Below are 12787 nucleotides of genomic sequence, written 5' to 3' on the forward strand. Positions count from 1 at the left end.
GCGGCGGCGGAGGCGGCGGAGGCGGCGGAGGCGCCTCGGGCGGGCCGGGGTTGCGGCGCGGCTCTTGACTCGGGTTGTCCCGCGCGTGGCCAGGCAGCCATGCAAGCCCCGGCCCCGGGCCCGCTGGGCGACTGCCTGCGGGACTGGGAGGAGCTGCAGCAGGACTTCCAGAGCATCCAGGTGAGTCCCGGTGCGGGCGCCCATTGGCTCTGAGCCACGTCTCTCTGGCTGGAGGTCAAGGGTCGGGCAGCCCTGGGTCTGGCAATAGGGGGTTCAGGGTCAAGGGTCGGAGGCCCTGGCGTCGCTCCCCAGGGCGGCGAGGCCCTGGGTCCCGGCGGCCCCAGCCGGACCCTCCCCTCGGCCTCGACTGCGTGTCCGGCCGCAGCTCCCATCGCGGCCACGCGGCCGCTCCGACCCCGCCGGGAACCACTGAGCCCGGCCGGCCGGGGGCCTTGGGCGGGGGCCTCGGAAACGGGCCGCGACCCCTGCCCCTTCTCCGCCCTCTCCCAGGAGAGTGGCCGCCTGAGTCACAGCCCCGGGCCCCGGGTCCCTCAGCAGACCTGCGGCGGCGCGGGCCGGGCGCAGCCGGGAGCAGCGCCGGGGGCTGGGCCGGGGAGTGATGCGGGCCCGTCCGGGGTGAGGGACAGCACCCCCGAAGGCAGGGCTCTGCGGCTGCTGTCGGGAGAGCCGGGGAGGGTGGGCCAGACCCTGCAGGGCCCTCGGGGCAAGGACGCGATGGGAAGCCTTCCCCCAGCACTGGGGAGCCACGGGAGGAATTGCCTGCATCTGGCTTGTGTGGACGGACCATTGTGCTGTTCCGTGGGGAGGCCAGCAGGGAGACGGCCGCAGGTCTCCCCTAGGCAGGAGAGGGTAGCTGGTAGGGGTAGGCAGACGGGGCACGTGTGGGGTTTGAGGGGGTGTGGTAGCCCTTTTAGGGCCCCAGAAACAAGACCTAGGAAGGGTAGAGCCTGGGCCAGCTGTGTACTTGGTCATGCCTTTGTCGCTTCTGGACCGGTTCCAGCCCTTTCCTGTCTGCATTGAAGCCTTGCCGCCCCCCGGCCTGGCCAGCCCTGCTGCCACTAGTGTTCCTGGAGTCCAGAGCAGGACAGACCTACTTTCCCATACTGACCCCTGCCTGACCTTCCTCGTGCTGCCCCTTGTTGTCTCCAGGGTGCTCTTCTGGAAACTCACCCACCAGGGCAAAGTGCTCTGGAAAGCTTTGGGCCAAAGGTGCTGGGGGAGGGGTGAAAGAATTGGTCTTCACGGTGGTTCTAAGCGCTGAAGCCTGGTAACCTTTAACCTGGGAGGCAGATGCTGGGAGTGCCAGAGCAGCAGGCTTCTTGGACAACCCCAGCTCCCCGGGCACTAGCCAGCTGGGTAGGCAGGAGGATCCCAGAGAACCAGAGTGGCCTCAGGCTCCTGGAATCCTAACTCAGGGTGGAACAGAGGGGTGGGGACAACAGAGGGTGGGCTGAGATGAAGACAACCTCTGTGGAGCTAGTTTGTCTCTGGGACCGGGATGCTGTCTCTGGGATGGGGATGCTGCAAGGGCTTCTGGGCTTGCAGGGAGAGCCCCATCCCTTGGCTGGCCCTAGGGAGAGAACAGCCTCAGGGGGTCCCTGGGCTGGCTGCCTCCTTTCTTGCTCAGACCCTCCCAGGGAGCCCCTGCCCACCCCCACCCCCCACTTGCCCAGCAGGCTCTGGCTCAGGGGCCTTGCCAGCAGCCTGAGCCTTATCCCGCCCGCTCTCCAGGAGACACACCGGCTATACCGCCTGAAGCTGGAAGAGCTGATCAAGCTGCAGAACAGTTGTACTGGCTCCATCACTCGGCAGAAAAAGCGGCTCCAGGAGCTGGCTCTTGTCCTGAAGAAGTTAGAACTGGCCCTCACCCCCCGCAGAACCCCCCACCCCCACCCCGCCCAAGCCTCCCATACCCCCCTGGCCCAGGGCTGGGGATGAGTGTCAGATCTGGGGCAGGTAGAGAACTGGCACTGACTCCTGAGTGTCCCAGGGCCCCTGTTTGCCCTCCTGCCCCACAGGGGTCCAGTGTGACACACCCCACCCACCACCCCACTCCCCTCCTCTGACTCTGGATTTCGCGGGCCCTACAGATGTAAACCCTCCCTTCAATCGGGGGCCAGAGAGGCTGCGCAGGAGCTGGAGAACCAGATCAAGGAGCGCCAGGGCCTGTTCTTCGATATGGAGGCCTATTTGCCCAAGAAGAATGGGTGAGACCCCCCTCCCCTGAGCTCTGTTCACAGACACTCCTGGGAGAGTGGCCTGAAGCATGGTCTTGCTCTACTTGGTCACCTGGCCAGCAGATGCTCCCTGGACCCACTCTGGGCTGAGCAGGCAGGCACGAGTGACAGTGACAGTTGATTGAGATGGGTGTTTTGTGGGGGAAGGACGGGGGATGGAGGAGCAACAATGAGGGGCACATCACCCAGCATGGTGGTCAGGGAAAGCCTAGAGGATCAAGGAGTGAGCTGGGCAGGCACAGGAGGACGGGGACAGCATGTGGCCAGAGCTCAGGGTGGGAGGTGGAGAGGAGGCCAGAGGCAAAGCTGGGCTTCCGAGCTGGCTTCAGGCCCAGTAGGCTGGGCAGAGTGACCCTTAGGCCAGGCACAGTTGCCGAGGGGGATGGCAGGGGACCGTGCACAACCCTAGGTTGAGTAAAACACATCCAGTGGAGGCCACGGGCAGCAAGACAGTGGGGAAGGAGCATGTCCCAGAGGGCGACGAAGGAAGGAGCGGTGGGTAGCCTCAGATCAGACGGCCCTGGGGTGGGGGTGGGGGTGGGGGTGTTGGTGTCAAGTGCCATACAGAGGGGCAAAGTCAGGGATGGAAATCAGGGATCAGCCACAGGGTGGTGGAGGGGAAGTTGCTAATGGGGAGACAGGTGAGTGTAGGCAGCTCTTCAAAAGCTTGGAGGTGAGTAGAAGGAGAAAGCGGCTGGGGCAGGGGGAGGCTCATGCTTGGCTGTTTGTGTTACTTGGTACCTAGGGAATCTTCGAGCATGTCTACCTGCGGGGAGCTCGGCCCTCAGAGCACAGACCTGGCAAAGGGGAGTCCCAAAGGGAGATCCCTGGGGAGCTGGCAAGGGTGGGGCGTGGGGCCTTCTCATTTGTGATGAGAGGGTGTTTAGAGAGGGTGAGGAGGGGTCCTGGAGATGTCAGCCGCAAGGAGGGAGGGTTTGACGAGGCCTCGGCAGGGATGGCGTAGGGAGCCGGTGGTGATGCTCGGAGGTGGCCTGGTCCAAGTGCCCACCGCACCCCATCGTCTCTTCATAGCCTGGGGCAGGTTTCCGAACCCCTCTGAGCCTGTGCCACGGCCCGAGTGTGAACAAGGGCTTAGGTTGTCGACGCACTGATCGGGCACACAGGCTTGGTCACCTCTTGGAGCTCGCCGGCAGAGAGGGGTGATCACACAGGCTCCGTCGGCAGAGTGATGGCATCACGAAGCTGGGGGTGATGGGCTTGACAAGAAAGTGGCTGACGTGGAAGGGGGCTTGGCGACTCAGCTGACTCGGGAAGGGAGACCAGGGTCAGGCGGCCTGGGAGCCTCAGGGAGGGCCAGGGTCCACATGGTGAAACCAGCTTGGGAAGCTGGACACCCGGGGTCAGAATACGAGCAGAGTTTCTGAGGGACCCCGCTCTGGCTGGGAGGGGGCCCCGGCGTGTCCATGATGTGGGGCTCCAGGCTGAAGGTTCTCGGAGGTGGATGGGTGACAGGGTGGGTGTGCACACAGGCATTGAATCCTGCCCTGGCCCACAGGGCGATTAGAGCCGTGGACACGGCTTCCATGGGGTCAGGGAGCCAGGCTGCCCCGGAGGCCCTGAGGTGGGAGGCCTGGGGGGACAAAGGCAGGATGTTTGGTTTCCCTGGGAGCAGGGAACAGGCAGAAAGGCGGGAGCCCAGTGTTTCCTTCCAGTGGAGCTGGATCGCACCCCCCAGGTCAGAACCGTAAGCACTACCCAGGGAAGGCCGCTTGGGGGGTGGCGGCCCCCTTCTGGCCTGGCCCCCGGCTCTGTGCACCTGGCGTTCCTCTGTCAGGGGCCTCTCCTCACCTGGCGTCCCCTCCTCTAGGTTGTACCTGAGCCTGGTTCTGGGCAATGTCAACGTGACACTCCTGAGCAAGCAGGCTAAGTAATTTGCCATCGTGCGCTGGTTCCCAACCCGCTCTCTGCCCTCCTGGGTCCTTTGCATCCTGCCCCAGCTCCCCTGGCTGAGCCCTGGGGGGCCAGGGCCGCTGGTACCCCGCCGGCCCCAAGCTGCCTACGGAAGCGCGTCTGGAGCAGGAGCCTTCCTGCGGGCCGAGGCTGGGGTGGGGGGGCCCTGCCGGCAGCCCAGCCTGTGCCACGAGTGTGTACCCACCCAGGTTCGCCTACAAGGACGAGTATGAGAAGTTCAAGCTCTACCTCACCATCATCCTCATCCTCATCTCCTTTACCTGCCGCTTCCTCCTCAACTCCAGGTGAGTGTCCTGCTGCTCAGGCCCGCGCCCCGCTCCCTGTTTCCTGCCGGCGCCTGCGCCCACCCTCCGTATCCCCCGCAGGGTGACAGATGCCGCCTTCAACTTCCTGCTGGTCTGGTACTACTGCACGCTGACCATCCGAGAGAGCATCCTCATCAACAATGGCTCCCGGTGGGCGAGGGCAGGGCCTAACGTGTTCCCCGGGTCGGGGAGGCTGGGGGGGCCTCTGGGGAGCCACGGGACCAGGGTACTGGTTTCCTCCTGCTTTGGCCTGGGTCCCCGTCCCCGGGCACTGGTCCTCGGGGCCGGGGCGGTGGGGGGGGGGGCGGCTGGAGTGACAGTGGCTTTCTGATACAGGATCAAAGGCTGGTGGGTTTTCCATCATTACGTGTCTACGTTCTTGTCAGGAGTCATGCTGACGTGGTGAGTGGCCAGGCTTGGCTCCCAGGGCCTGGGGGCGTGTGGGCCAGAGAGAGAGAGAGTGAGCTCACTCCCCTTCCCTCGCTTTCTGCCTTAGGCCTGATGGCCTCATGTACCAGAAGTTCCGGAACCAGTTCCTGTCTTTCTCCATGTACCAGAGTGAGTGTCTTGGGGGGGCTCGACACGAGATGTGGCTCAGGACATGTGTCCTGGCTCAGGACATGAGGTGTGGCTCCTCCACGGGGAGAGCTGGGCCGAGAACACGGGGCACCAGCACTGTCAGCCCCGCTCTCACTCCCCCTGCCCCCCAGGCTTTGTGCAGTTCCTGCAGTATTACTACCAGAGCGGCTGCCTGTACCGCCTGCGGGCCCTGGGCGAGAGGCACACCATGGACCTCACCGTGGGTGAGCCAGCTGCCTCCGCTCCTCGGGGTGGGGGGTGGGGCTGACGGGCAGGGGTCCTTCCCCACCCCTGGGCCTCTGAGAGACGTCCCTGCCCTGCCCCTTCCTCCTCACAGAGGGCTTCCAGTCCTGGATGTGGCGCGGTCTCACCTTTTTGCTGCCCTTTCTCTTCTTTGGACACGTAAGTTGTCTCTGCCCCCGAGCGTCTGGCCGGCATCCCTGGCTCTGGCTGTGGGCTCACGGGGGACTGGCTTCTGCTGTTTGAACCCCGCTCCCACGTCCCTCCCTCCCAGTTCTGGCAGCTTTTTAATGCGCTGACCCTGTTCAACCTGGCCCGGGACCCTGAGTGCAAGGAGTGGCAGGTGAGCCGGGTGCCCTAGGTGGGACGCCGTGAGGGCCATCGCCCGGCCCTGACCTGATCCCCTCTCCTCCCCCAGGTGCTCATGTGTGGCTTCCCCTTCCTCCTCCTCTTCCTCGGCAACTTCTTCACCACCCTGCGGGTTGTGCACCAGAAATTCCACAGTCAGCGGCACGGGAGCAAGAAAGAATGAGTCTGGGTCTTCCCCTACTTGGCTCCCCACGGCCCCCCTGGCCTGGAAGGGGCTTCTGGCCCCTGTGTTGAAGGGGATAGGAGGCTCCCCTCATCCGGGAGGGTCCCTTCCGCTCTCCCTGGGGTTTTGTGGGCTCTGTGGGCCCCGAAGGCGACACTAGAGGAGGAGGACTGGCCCCAGCAGCCTGAATAAAGGAGGAGCAGCAGATAGGTGGCTTGAGGTGTGTGCTCTCCCATGGGTGAGGCGGGGCCTCGGCGCTACCACGCCTGGGGTGTGTGGAGCACCTGAGCTGCTGTCCCTGGGGCTCAGAGATGAGTGGACCCAGGGGGAGACCCCACACCTACTCAAGCGATAGCAGCCAAATACAGAAAACAGAACTTTATTCCAAGGACGAGAGAGTATTTAAAATTATTTACAGTCATTGAAAATGACGTGGAGGGGGCTGAGCCCTAGCTCTGCGAGAGGAGCCCCTTCTGCGCAGCCCCCCCACCGGCTCAAGGTGTTCACACAACACACACCCTTGACCACTTGCCGCAGGGCTGGGGTGCTCCAGGGCTTGCGCCTTGGGGCCTGGGCCAGTTTCTGCCCCGGGCCTGCCTCCTGGGGGAGGGCCTAGCAGAACCCATCCCGGGAGACTGGCAGAAGGGGGCCAGGAAAATGATTACACGGGGAGGCAAGTCTGTGGGGCCCGAGGGGCCGAGTGAGGTGGGGCCGGGTGGCTTCTAGCTCCACACGTCCAGGGAGTAGCGGCCCTTGGTCATCAGCTTCTTGATGTAGTCCACGGCCTGGGCATGCTCCATGGCCCCCACCTCGGCCACGATGTCGTAGAAGGTGTTCTGCACGTCCCTCGCCATGTTCCGAGCGTCCCTGGGGTGAGAAGAGGGGGCGCTACGCCGGGGGGGCCCCCCCACGGACGGGCAGGCCTTGCATCCCCCCTCCTCTGCCCTCACTCACCCGCAGACATAGATGTGGGCGCCGGCCTCGTGGATCAGCTGCCACAGATGCTCCTTGTCCCTCTTCAGTAAGTGCTGCACGTAGACCTGGGGGGGGGGAAGGCAGAGACCCTGTGAGCAGCGGCCCCATGGCTGCGAGTCCCGGCTCCCGCCCCCCGGCCCCGAGGCCTCACCTTGTGGGGCTGCTCCCGGGAGAAGGCCACGTTGAGCTGGGTGAGGGAGCCGTCCTGGTGGAACTGGGCCAGCTCCTCGCGGTACAGGTAGTCCTCGTCAGAGCGGCGGCAGCCGTAGTAGAGCAATGTCTCCCCCACCTCCTTGCCTGGGCGGTGGGGCAGGAGTGAGCAGGGACGTGGCTGCACGGGACCTCACGGGACCCCAGAGAACCCCGGCCAGGCCCGCACTTACCCTGCTGCCGCAGCCAGGCCCGCTCCTGGATAAAGCCGATGAATGGGGCCACCCCCGTGCCGGGCCCCACCATGATGACCGGGGTGGCCGCCTTGAAGGGCAGGCGGAACTGGGACTTGCGCACGAACATGGGCACCAGGGCCCGGCGCCCGTTCTCCCCGGCTGGCTCCTTGGCGCGCAGCCAGCTGGTGGCCACGCCCTTGTTGATGCGGCCGGACCGGGTCTGGTACTCCACGGCCACGGCGCAGATGTGCACGGAGTTGGGGTGGACCTGGGATGGGGTGGGGTGAGCACGCCTGAGGCTCCCTCCCTGCGGCTGCCCTCCCTGCCTCCATCCTGGGGTCCTGCTCAGGGCTCTTCCCCACCCTCGGGGTGCCCCTGGTTCCCCAGAAGCCCTTCCTGGCTGGCCCTGGATGCGGGCTGGGAGCCGGTTGTAGTGTCCCACCCGCTGGGCCCTGGGCTCTAGCTGCCTGCCCGCACCCCTGGGGAAGAGCTGGGGCCACAGTTTAGGGCACCCCACAGGCCCTGCCCTCTCTAACCAGCTGCCCCGCACCTTGGAGGACGAGGCGATGGAGTAGTAGCGGGCCTGGAGCCGGGGCAGCAGCTCGCACAGGTGGTCGATGGGGGGCCGCAGGGACGGGTAGTCCTGCAGGATGGCCAGGATGTGCCTCCGGGCCTCCACCACCCAGCTCAGGTACAGCTCCTGGGGGAGACGGGAGCGGGGTGAGGCGCGGACCGAGGTGGCGGCGCCCCGGGTGCCGGCAGTGGGAGGGACGGGCCTACCTTGCCCTCGCCCGAGGAGGAGGCCATCTTGCGCAGGTGCTCCTGCTCGGTGGGCTCAGAGGCGTACTGGGCCAGCTCGTAGAGCACGTTGGTGCGGGGTGGGTTGGTGATGTCCAGGTAGTAGGTGAGGGCCGTGCGGTAGGAGGTGGGGCAGGGGAAGGGGTGCTTCTTGTTGGACTCCTCTGCGGGGAGAGAGGAGGAGGATCTGGGGTCGGTGGCCGCAGCTCTGGCACCTGGAACCGTGGGGCCTCGGGCCCTGGGGACTCATTTCCACCAGCCGCCTCGGGCCCCGGCTGGAGGAGACGGGGCGGCCTGGATTCCAGGACTCACCGTCAAGGTTGTTCAGGGACATGACGACGTCCAGGTCGGCACCCAGGATCTCGCCAAGCTGGTTGACCAGGGCAGAGTCATTGGCTGGGTACACGGCCACATGGTCCCCAGATTCATACCTGGGGGGTGGAGGGGAATGTGAGGCTCAGGTGGGGTGGGGTGGGGTGGGGGAGGTGGCCTGGAGGCCCCAAGTGGGCTGGGGGCAGGGGCGGCTGCTGGCACCTGAGTTTGGAGTCTGAGATGTCTAATTCCAGGTGCATGAGATGGCGCTCCGTTCCCTGGTTCAGTTTCCGGTTGGTGGTGACCGCGGCCAAGAACGGATTCTTGGCATCAAAGGGGCTGGGTGGGGAGGAGGGCAGCTCAGTGATTGGCCAGGTCTTCCATCTGAATCTCCCTGCCCCCAAGGGACCCTTCTGGTTTCACAGGACACGGGGAACCGTAGAGCCGGCCTCCAAGGGCCCCAGGAAGGCTCTCCAATTGTGTGAAAGGTTCTCCCACGGGTCCATCCACGGGTCCATCCACAGCAGCACTCCCATAACCCCCCAGAGTGAACAGAGCTAGGTTATCTGTTCCCCATTTACAGATAAAGAAACAGAGGCTGGCCCCTAAAACCTGGGGAGACCTGCCACATGCCACCCAGGAGGACCCGGCCCCTTGAAGATGGCTCCCCAAGACCCAGGGTGACGGGCCCCCTGGTGACGGGAGCAGAGCACCCTCACCCCCCACCCTGGCCTGTGTGCCGGCAGATATGGTTTTACCCTGCACGGTCACTGAAATGGGGGCTCTCCTATGAAGGCAGAGCTGCCGGTCTTCAGTCCTGGGGGCACCAGAGAGACTTTTCCTGGGCGCCCCCAGGAGCAAGGCAAGTCAAGAACCCAAGAGAGGAACACTGTTTTTGGACAAAAAGTCCAAATACTGAGGCAGGTCTTAAGGCAGTGAGCCCTTGTGCTGACGTTCAACCTGGACCCACAGCCAGACTCGCCGTCCTGCTCTGTACACTGGTCTACACCCCCGCCCCCCGGGATCTTTATGGAGCACAATGTCAAATGAACAACACACCGAGCTCCAGTCTCCCCGGGGTCGGGCCCTGGCCTGAGGGACCACTGGGAGGGGGCATGGGAGAGGCTAGGGCCAGGGTGCAGGCAGCCTCCCCTCCCTGCTCTGGGCCTCATGCCCTCCTGTGTGGTGGAGATGAGATCGTGGTGCTCCCACCCATGCCCGTCCTGGACGAGGGGGGAGATAAGGAAGCCCCACGGGATGGCCAGCTGCTGGGTGTGCAAGGGCCACAGGCCCCCAACCACGCTCTCCACCACTCACGGTTTCTGGTTCTCGTAGCTCTTCAGACGGCCCATCTCTCCCACGTACACCTTGGCCATGTCTATGTCTGTGTGGACCACAAGCTCATACTGGCGAATGCTGGAAAGGGGAGACGGGGTGAGGTGGGGAGGGTCCGGAGGTGGTAGGAAGGAGAGCGAGTGGACACGGAGCCAGGAAGGTCTGGGCAGCCTGGGGTGCTGCAGGCTTTGAGCTCATTCTGTTATAAGGCGAGGAAAGCCCTGCACGGTCCCTCACTTCCAGGCAGAGCCCAAGTGCCTCAGTCTGGGACTGGGACCCTCTCATTCTATGACTGAGCTTCTACCAGTTTCTCAATGTGTCCCCCCCAACCCGTTACCTCACCAGGCCTGGTCTCCCACCCTTGGGGGGCACTGGGCTCTGGCCCCCACCCAGTCTGTGGCATACCCTCACCTGGACTCCTCTCCGGTGGCTTCCACCCCGAAGTGTTCGCATACGGCCGGCCAGAACTGCTCTCGCCACGTGATGAAGTCCTCCTCCAGGCTGGTGAGAGGAGGGAATGAGCCCGGCCCCAGGGAGCCCCTGCCGCAGGCTGGCCACCCCGGGCACCCCTGGGCCCCCGGCCCCCTCCCCACGCAGCCGGAGGCCGCCCAGTGATGTGACTGAAGGGACTGGGCAGCGCTTGGGGTATCTGTGCTAACCCAGGGCAGCGAGAGGATGGGATAAAGTAGGGGCGTGGGGTGGGGACTGCCATCTGTTGTCCTGGGTGGTGCCTGGCAGGAGACTCGCTGACGCCTGGCTTCGCGCTCCCCTCAGGTACCACAGTGGGCCCCAACCCTGTGGGATTGGGGATGAGGGGCAGGGGGCAGGCACTCACTTTCCATCGTCATCGCCCATCCCCAGCTCAAAGATCCGCTGGGCGCCGAGCTGCTCCAGCCGCTTGTCCACGTACTTGCCCATGGCATTGAAGTGCTCGTAGGTCTTGTTCCCAAGGCCAAACACCTGTATGGACAGAGGAGCGGGTCTGAGGCTGGGTCGGGGTCGGGGGTGGGCCTCTCCGCTGCACCCTTGGGCCTCCATGGTAGTCAGACATCTTGTGCTGTGAGGCGGGACCGCCTGGCCCCTGGAAGTGGCTTTGTTTCAGTGCCATGCAGCCTGTAAGCCTCAACCCTGGGTGGGCAGCAGGTTGCTCCCCCTGCCCACCTGGTGCTCCTGGCCCTGCTAGGAGGCCATCTTGGCCAGCCTGCTAGGCCTTTCTCCACTTCAGTGCCCCACAACCAATGCCCCCTGGAGACAAGTGGGGCTGGGGACAGGGAAAGGGATGTTCTCAGCGTGGGGCCTGGGCAGAAGAGGCGGCTGCCCTGGGTCGCCCCGCCAGGTGCCCCAGCTTGAAGCCCCCTGTCCTGACACCTCTGCCTGCCCTGACTGGTCGGAATGAGGTAGAAACTGGAGGCTTTCCCCTTGGACACGGGGTCCAGAGGCCCAGGAGAGGCGCCACAGGCTGGGAAAGCCCCTGGAAGGAAGATGGGTTGGCTCACCGCATACTTGACTCCAGAGAGGTCCACATCGGTCTCCTGGAGCCAGTCGTAGAAGTCCTGGGCATTGTCTGTGGGGTCCCCTTCACCATAAGTGGCCATGCAGAACACTGCCAGGGAGTTCTCGATCTCTGGCAGGCTGCCCAGGTCGGCCTGGGGAGACAAGAGCCGGGCCCAGGCCCAGTGACCCATGACTGAGCCACGTCGGATCTGCGCCTGATGGGATGCAGACAGACGAGCCCGTGCCCTGCCCACGTAGCTGCCAGCCAGGGATGTCCTGTGTGCTGTGGGACGGGACAGAAGGGCTCCTTCGGGAAGGGGATCCAAGCAGTCAGGGAGGGCTGCATGGAGGTGGCTGGCGTTTGAACCAGTGAGTGGGACAACTAGACATGTGTTAGTTTTGAGTGGCGGCGGTACGTTGCCATAGGAAAGGGAGCAGCAGGCACAAAAGAACACATGTGGGGGCCTGGGTGGTGACAGGCAGAAGCAGGGTGGGTGCTGGGCCACCAGCTGGCACTCAGAACCTGGTTCCCTGTGCCCCCGGGGGGAGAACCTTGTCATCCCACAAAGTCCTGGGAGCACAGCAGGCCCTAACGAACTGTTGGCCAACTTAAAACACAGGTCTGCAGACAGATGGGTGGCAGTGGCGGTCACTGACACTGAAGGTCGGGGTGGGGTGGGGACGGGAGCCCAGGTCTGAGGGAAAGGACGTGGGCAGCAGGCTGGACCTGGGCCATGACTGGCAAGGACCCCATCAGGGGAGGAGCAGGATGGCGACGCTGGACTCCTCCCCAAGACCACCTGCTCCCTGCCAGCCTCTTCCCCTCCCTGGCCCCTGCCTCTACCTCAGGCAGGCCTGGCTGTCATTAGCTCTCCTGGCCCCCAACAGGCAAGCAGACCAGTGGAAGCTCCCTGGGCTCTGGAGAGCTGCCGCCATGCTCGGGGAAGGATGAAGAGCAAAGGCCGGGAGGAGAATGAGCAGGGCAGGCCTGCCCCACATGGTCCCCCTAGAGAGGCTAGGGGCAGCAGACAGCAGGAAGTGGGCCCGAGTCCCGCAGACAGTCCTGTGGTGACACCTTGAGGGCAGCTGATGGGGGACGGGGGATCCTGCAGCTCCAACAGGGGGCCTTAACCCCCCAATTCTCAGGCTCCCCAGCCCCTCCGGAAGTGCTCCGGCCCCGTGGACCCTCTTCCTGCTCTGGTTACAGTTAATACACAAGAAACACGTGAGTTAATACAGCCTCGTCTCACAGCCCAGCCACAGGGCTCTGTGAGATGCGCCCCCACTGCCCAGGGTTGCACGGCCGCCTCCCCTGCTGCTGCAGTTTGAGGGCAGAGCAGGGAGACGGCAAACAATTCCTTCCCGGACTGCTGGGACCTGTTCACTGTTCAAGCCGTGCCCGATCCCCTGGTGCTGAGCCCCCCTACGCACACTGGGCCAGCTCAGGAAGCTTGGAGCAGGGCAGGCTGGGTATGCACGGCGCACGGAGCTCACATCTGCACGCCTGGGGCCACGTGGCTGCCTGGACAAATGGCAGGGGCTGCCCATTCCTCTCTGTCCCTTTGGCTGGCTCAGCCCTTTACACATACGGTTCCATGATCTGGGCACCCTGGTCAATGCAACTGGAAGGGCCGGGGTGTG

The 12787-nt window shown here is 64.6% G+C and overlaps 2 protein-coding genes across 10 annotated transcripts in view; one reads left to right on the forward strand and one right to left on the reverse strand.

The window, feature by feature from the left end:
* On the forward strand, positions 1–6053 carry TMEM120A (transmembrane protein 120A). The gene is made up of 12 exons (XM_072837414.1): positions 1–180; positions 1753–1871; positions 2112–2228; positions 4087–4146; positions 4379–4474; positions 4556–4645; positions 4832–4897; positions 4992–5053; positions 5206–5298; positions 5412–5476; positions 5589–5657; positions 5733–6053. The coding sequence occupies exons 1-12, from the start codon at positions 100–102 to the stop codon at positions 5844–5846; spliced, it is 1032 nt and encodes a 343-aa protein (XP_072693515.1). The 5' UTR covers positions 1–99; the 3' UTR covers positions 5847–6053.
* A 156-nt stretch (positions 6054–6209) lies between these two features.
* The window catches only part of POR (cytochrome p450 oxidoreductase), a 68814-nt gene continuing 62236 nt past the window's right edge, over positions 6210–12787 (reverse strand). For all 9 annotated transcript variants that reach the window (XM_072837412.1, XM_072837406.1, XM_072837407.1 and 6 more), the window contains 12 exons: positions 11149–11298; positions 10488–10612; positions 10064–10153; positions 9635–9733; positions 8540–8656; positions 8318–8436; positions 7988–8169; positions 7758–7907; positions 7205–7475; positions 6973–7118; positions 6801–6886; positions 6210–6713 (listed from right to left, as the gene is read on the reverse strand). In XM_072837412.1, coding sequence (XP_072693513.1) covers positions 6569–6713; positions 6801–6886; positions 6973–7118; positions 7205–7475; positions 7758–7907; positions 7988–8169; positions 8318–8436; positions 8540–8656; positions 9635–9733; positions 10064–10153; positions 10488–10612; positions 11149–11298 — 1680 coding nt within the window. In that variant the 3' untranslated portion in view covers positions 6210–6568. The remainder of the gene's footprint in view (positions 6714–6800; positions 6887–6972; positions 7119–7204; positions 7476–7757; positions 7908–7987; positions 8170–8317; positions 8437–8539; positions 8657–9634; positions 9734–10063; positions 10154–10487; positions 10613–11148; positions 11299–12787) is intronic.

The sequence above is a fragment of the Canis lupus genome, chromosome 8, assembly GCF_048164855.1.
Source record: "Canis lupus baileyi chromosome 8, mCanLup2.hap1, whole genome shotgun sequence".
Lineage (NCBI taxonomy): Eukaryota > Metazoa > Chordata > Mammalia > Carnivora > Canidae > Canis > Canis lupus.

Coding starts and splice junctions, on each gene's coding strand:
- TMEM120A (XM_072837414.1), top strand. CDS start 100: ATGCAAGCCCCGGCCCCGGGCCCGCTGGGCGACTGCCTGCGGGACTGG. Junction 181..1,752: donor AGGACTTCCAGAGCATCCAG/GTGAGTCCCGGT, acceptor CCCGCTCTCCAG/GAGACACACCGGCTATACCG. Junction 4,147..4,378: donor CTCCTGAGCAAGCAGGCTAA/GTAATTTGCCAT, acceptor GTACCCACCCAG/GTTCGCCTACAAGGACGAGT.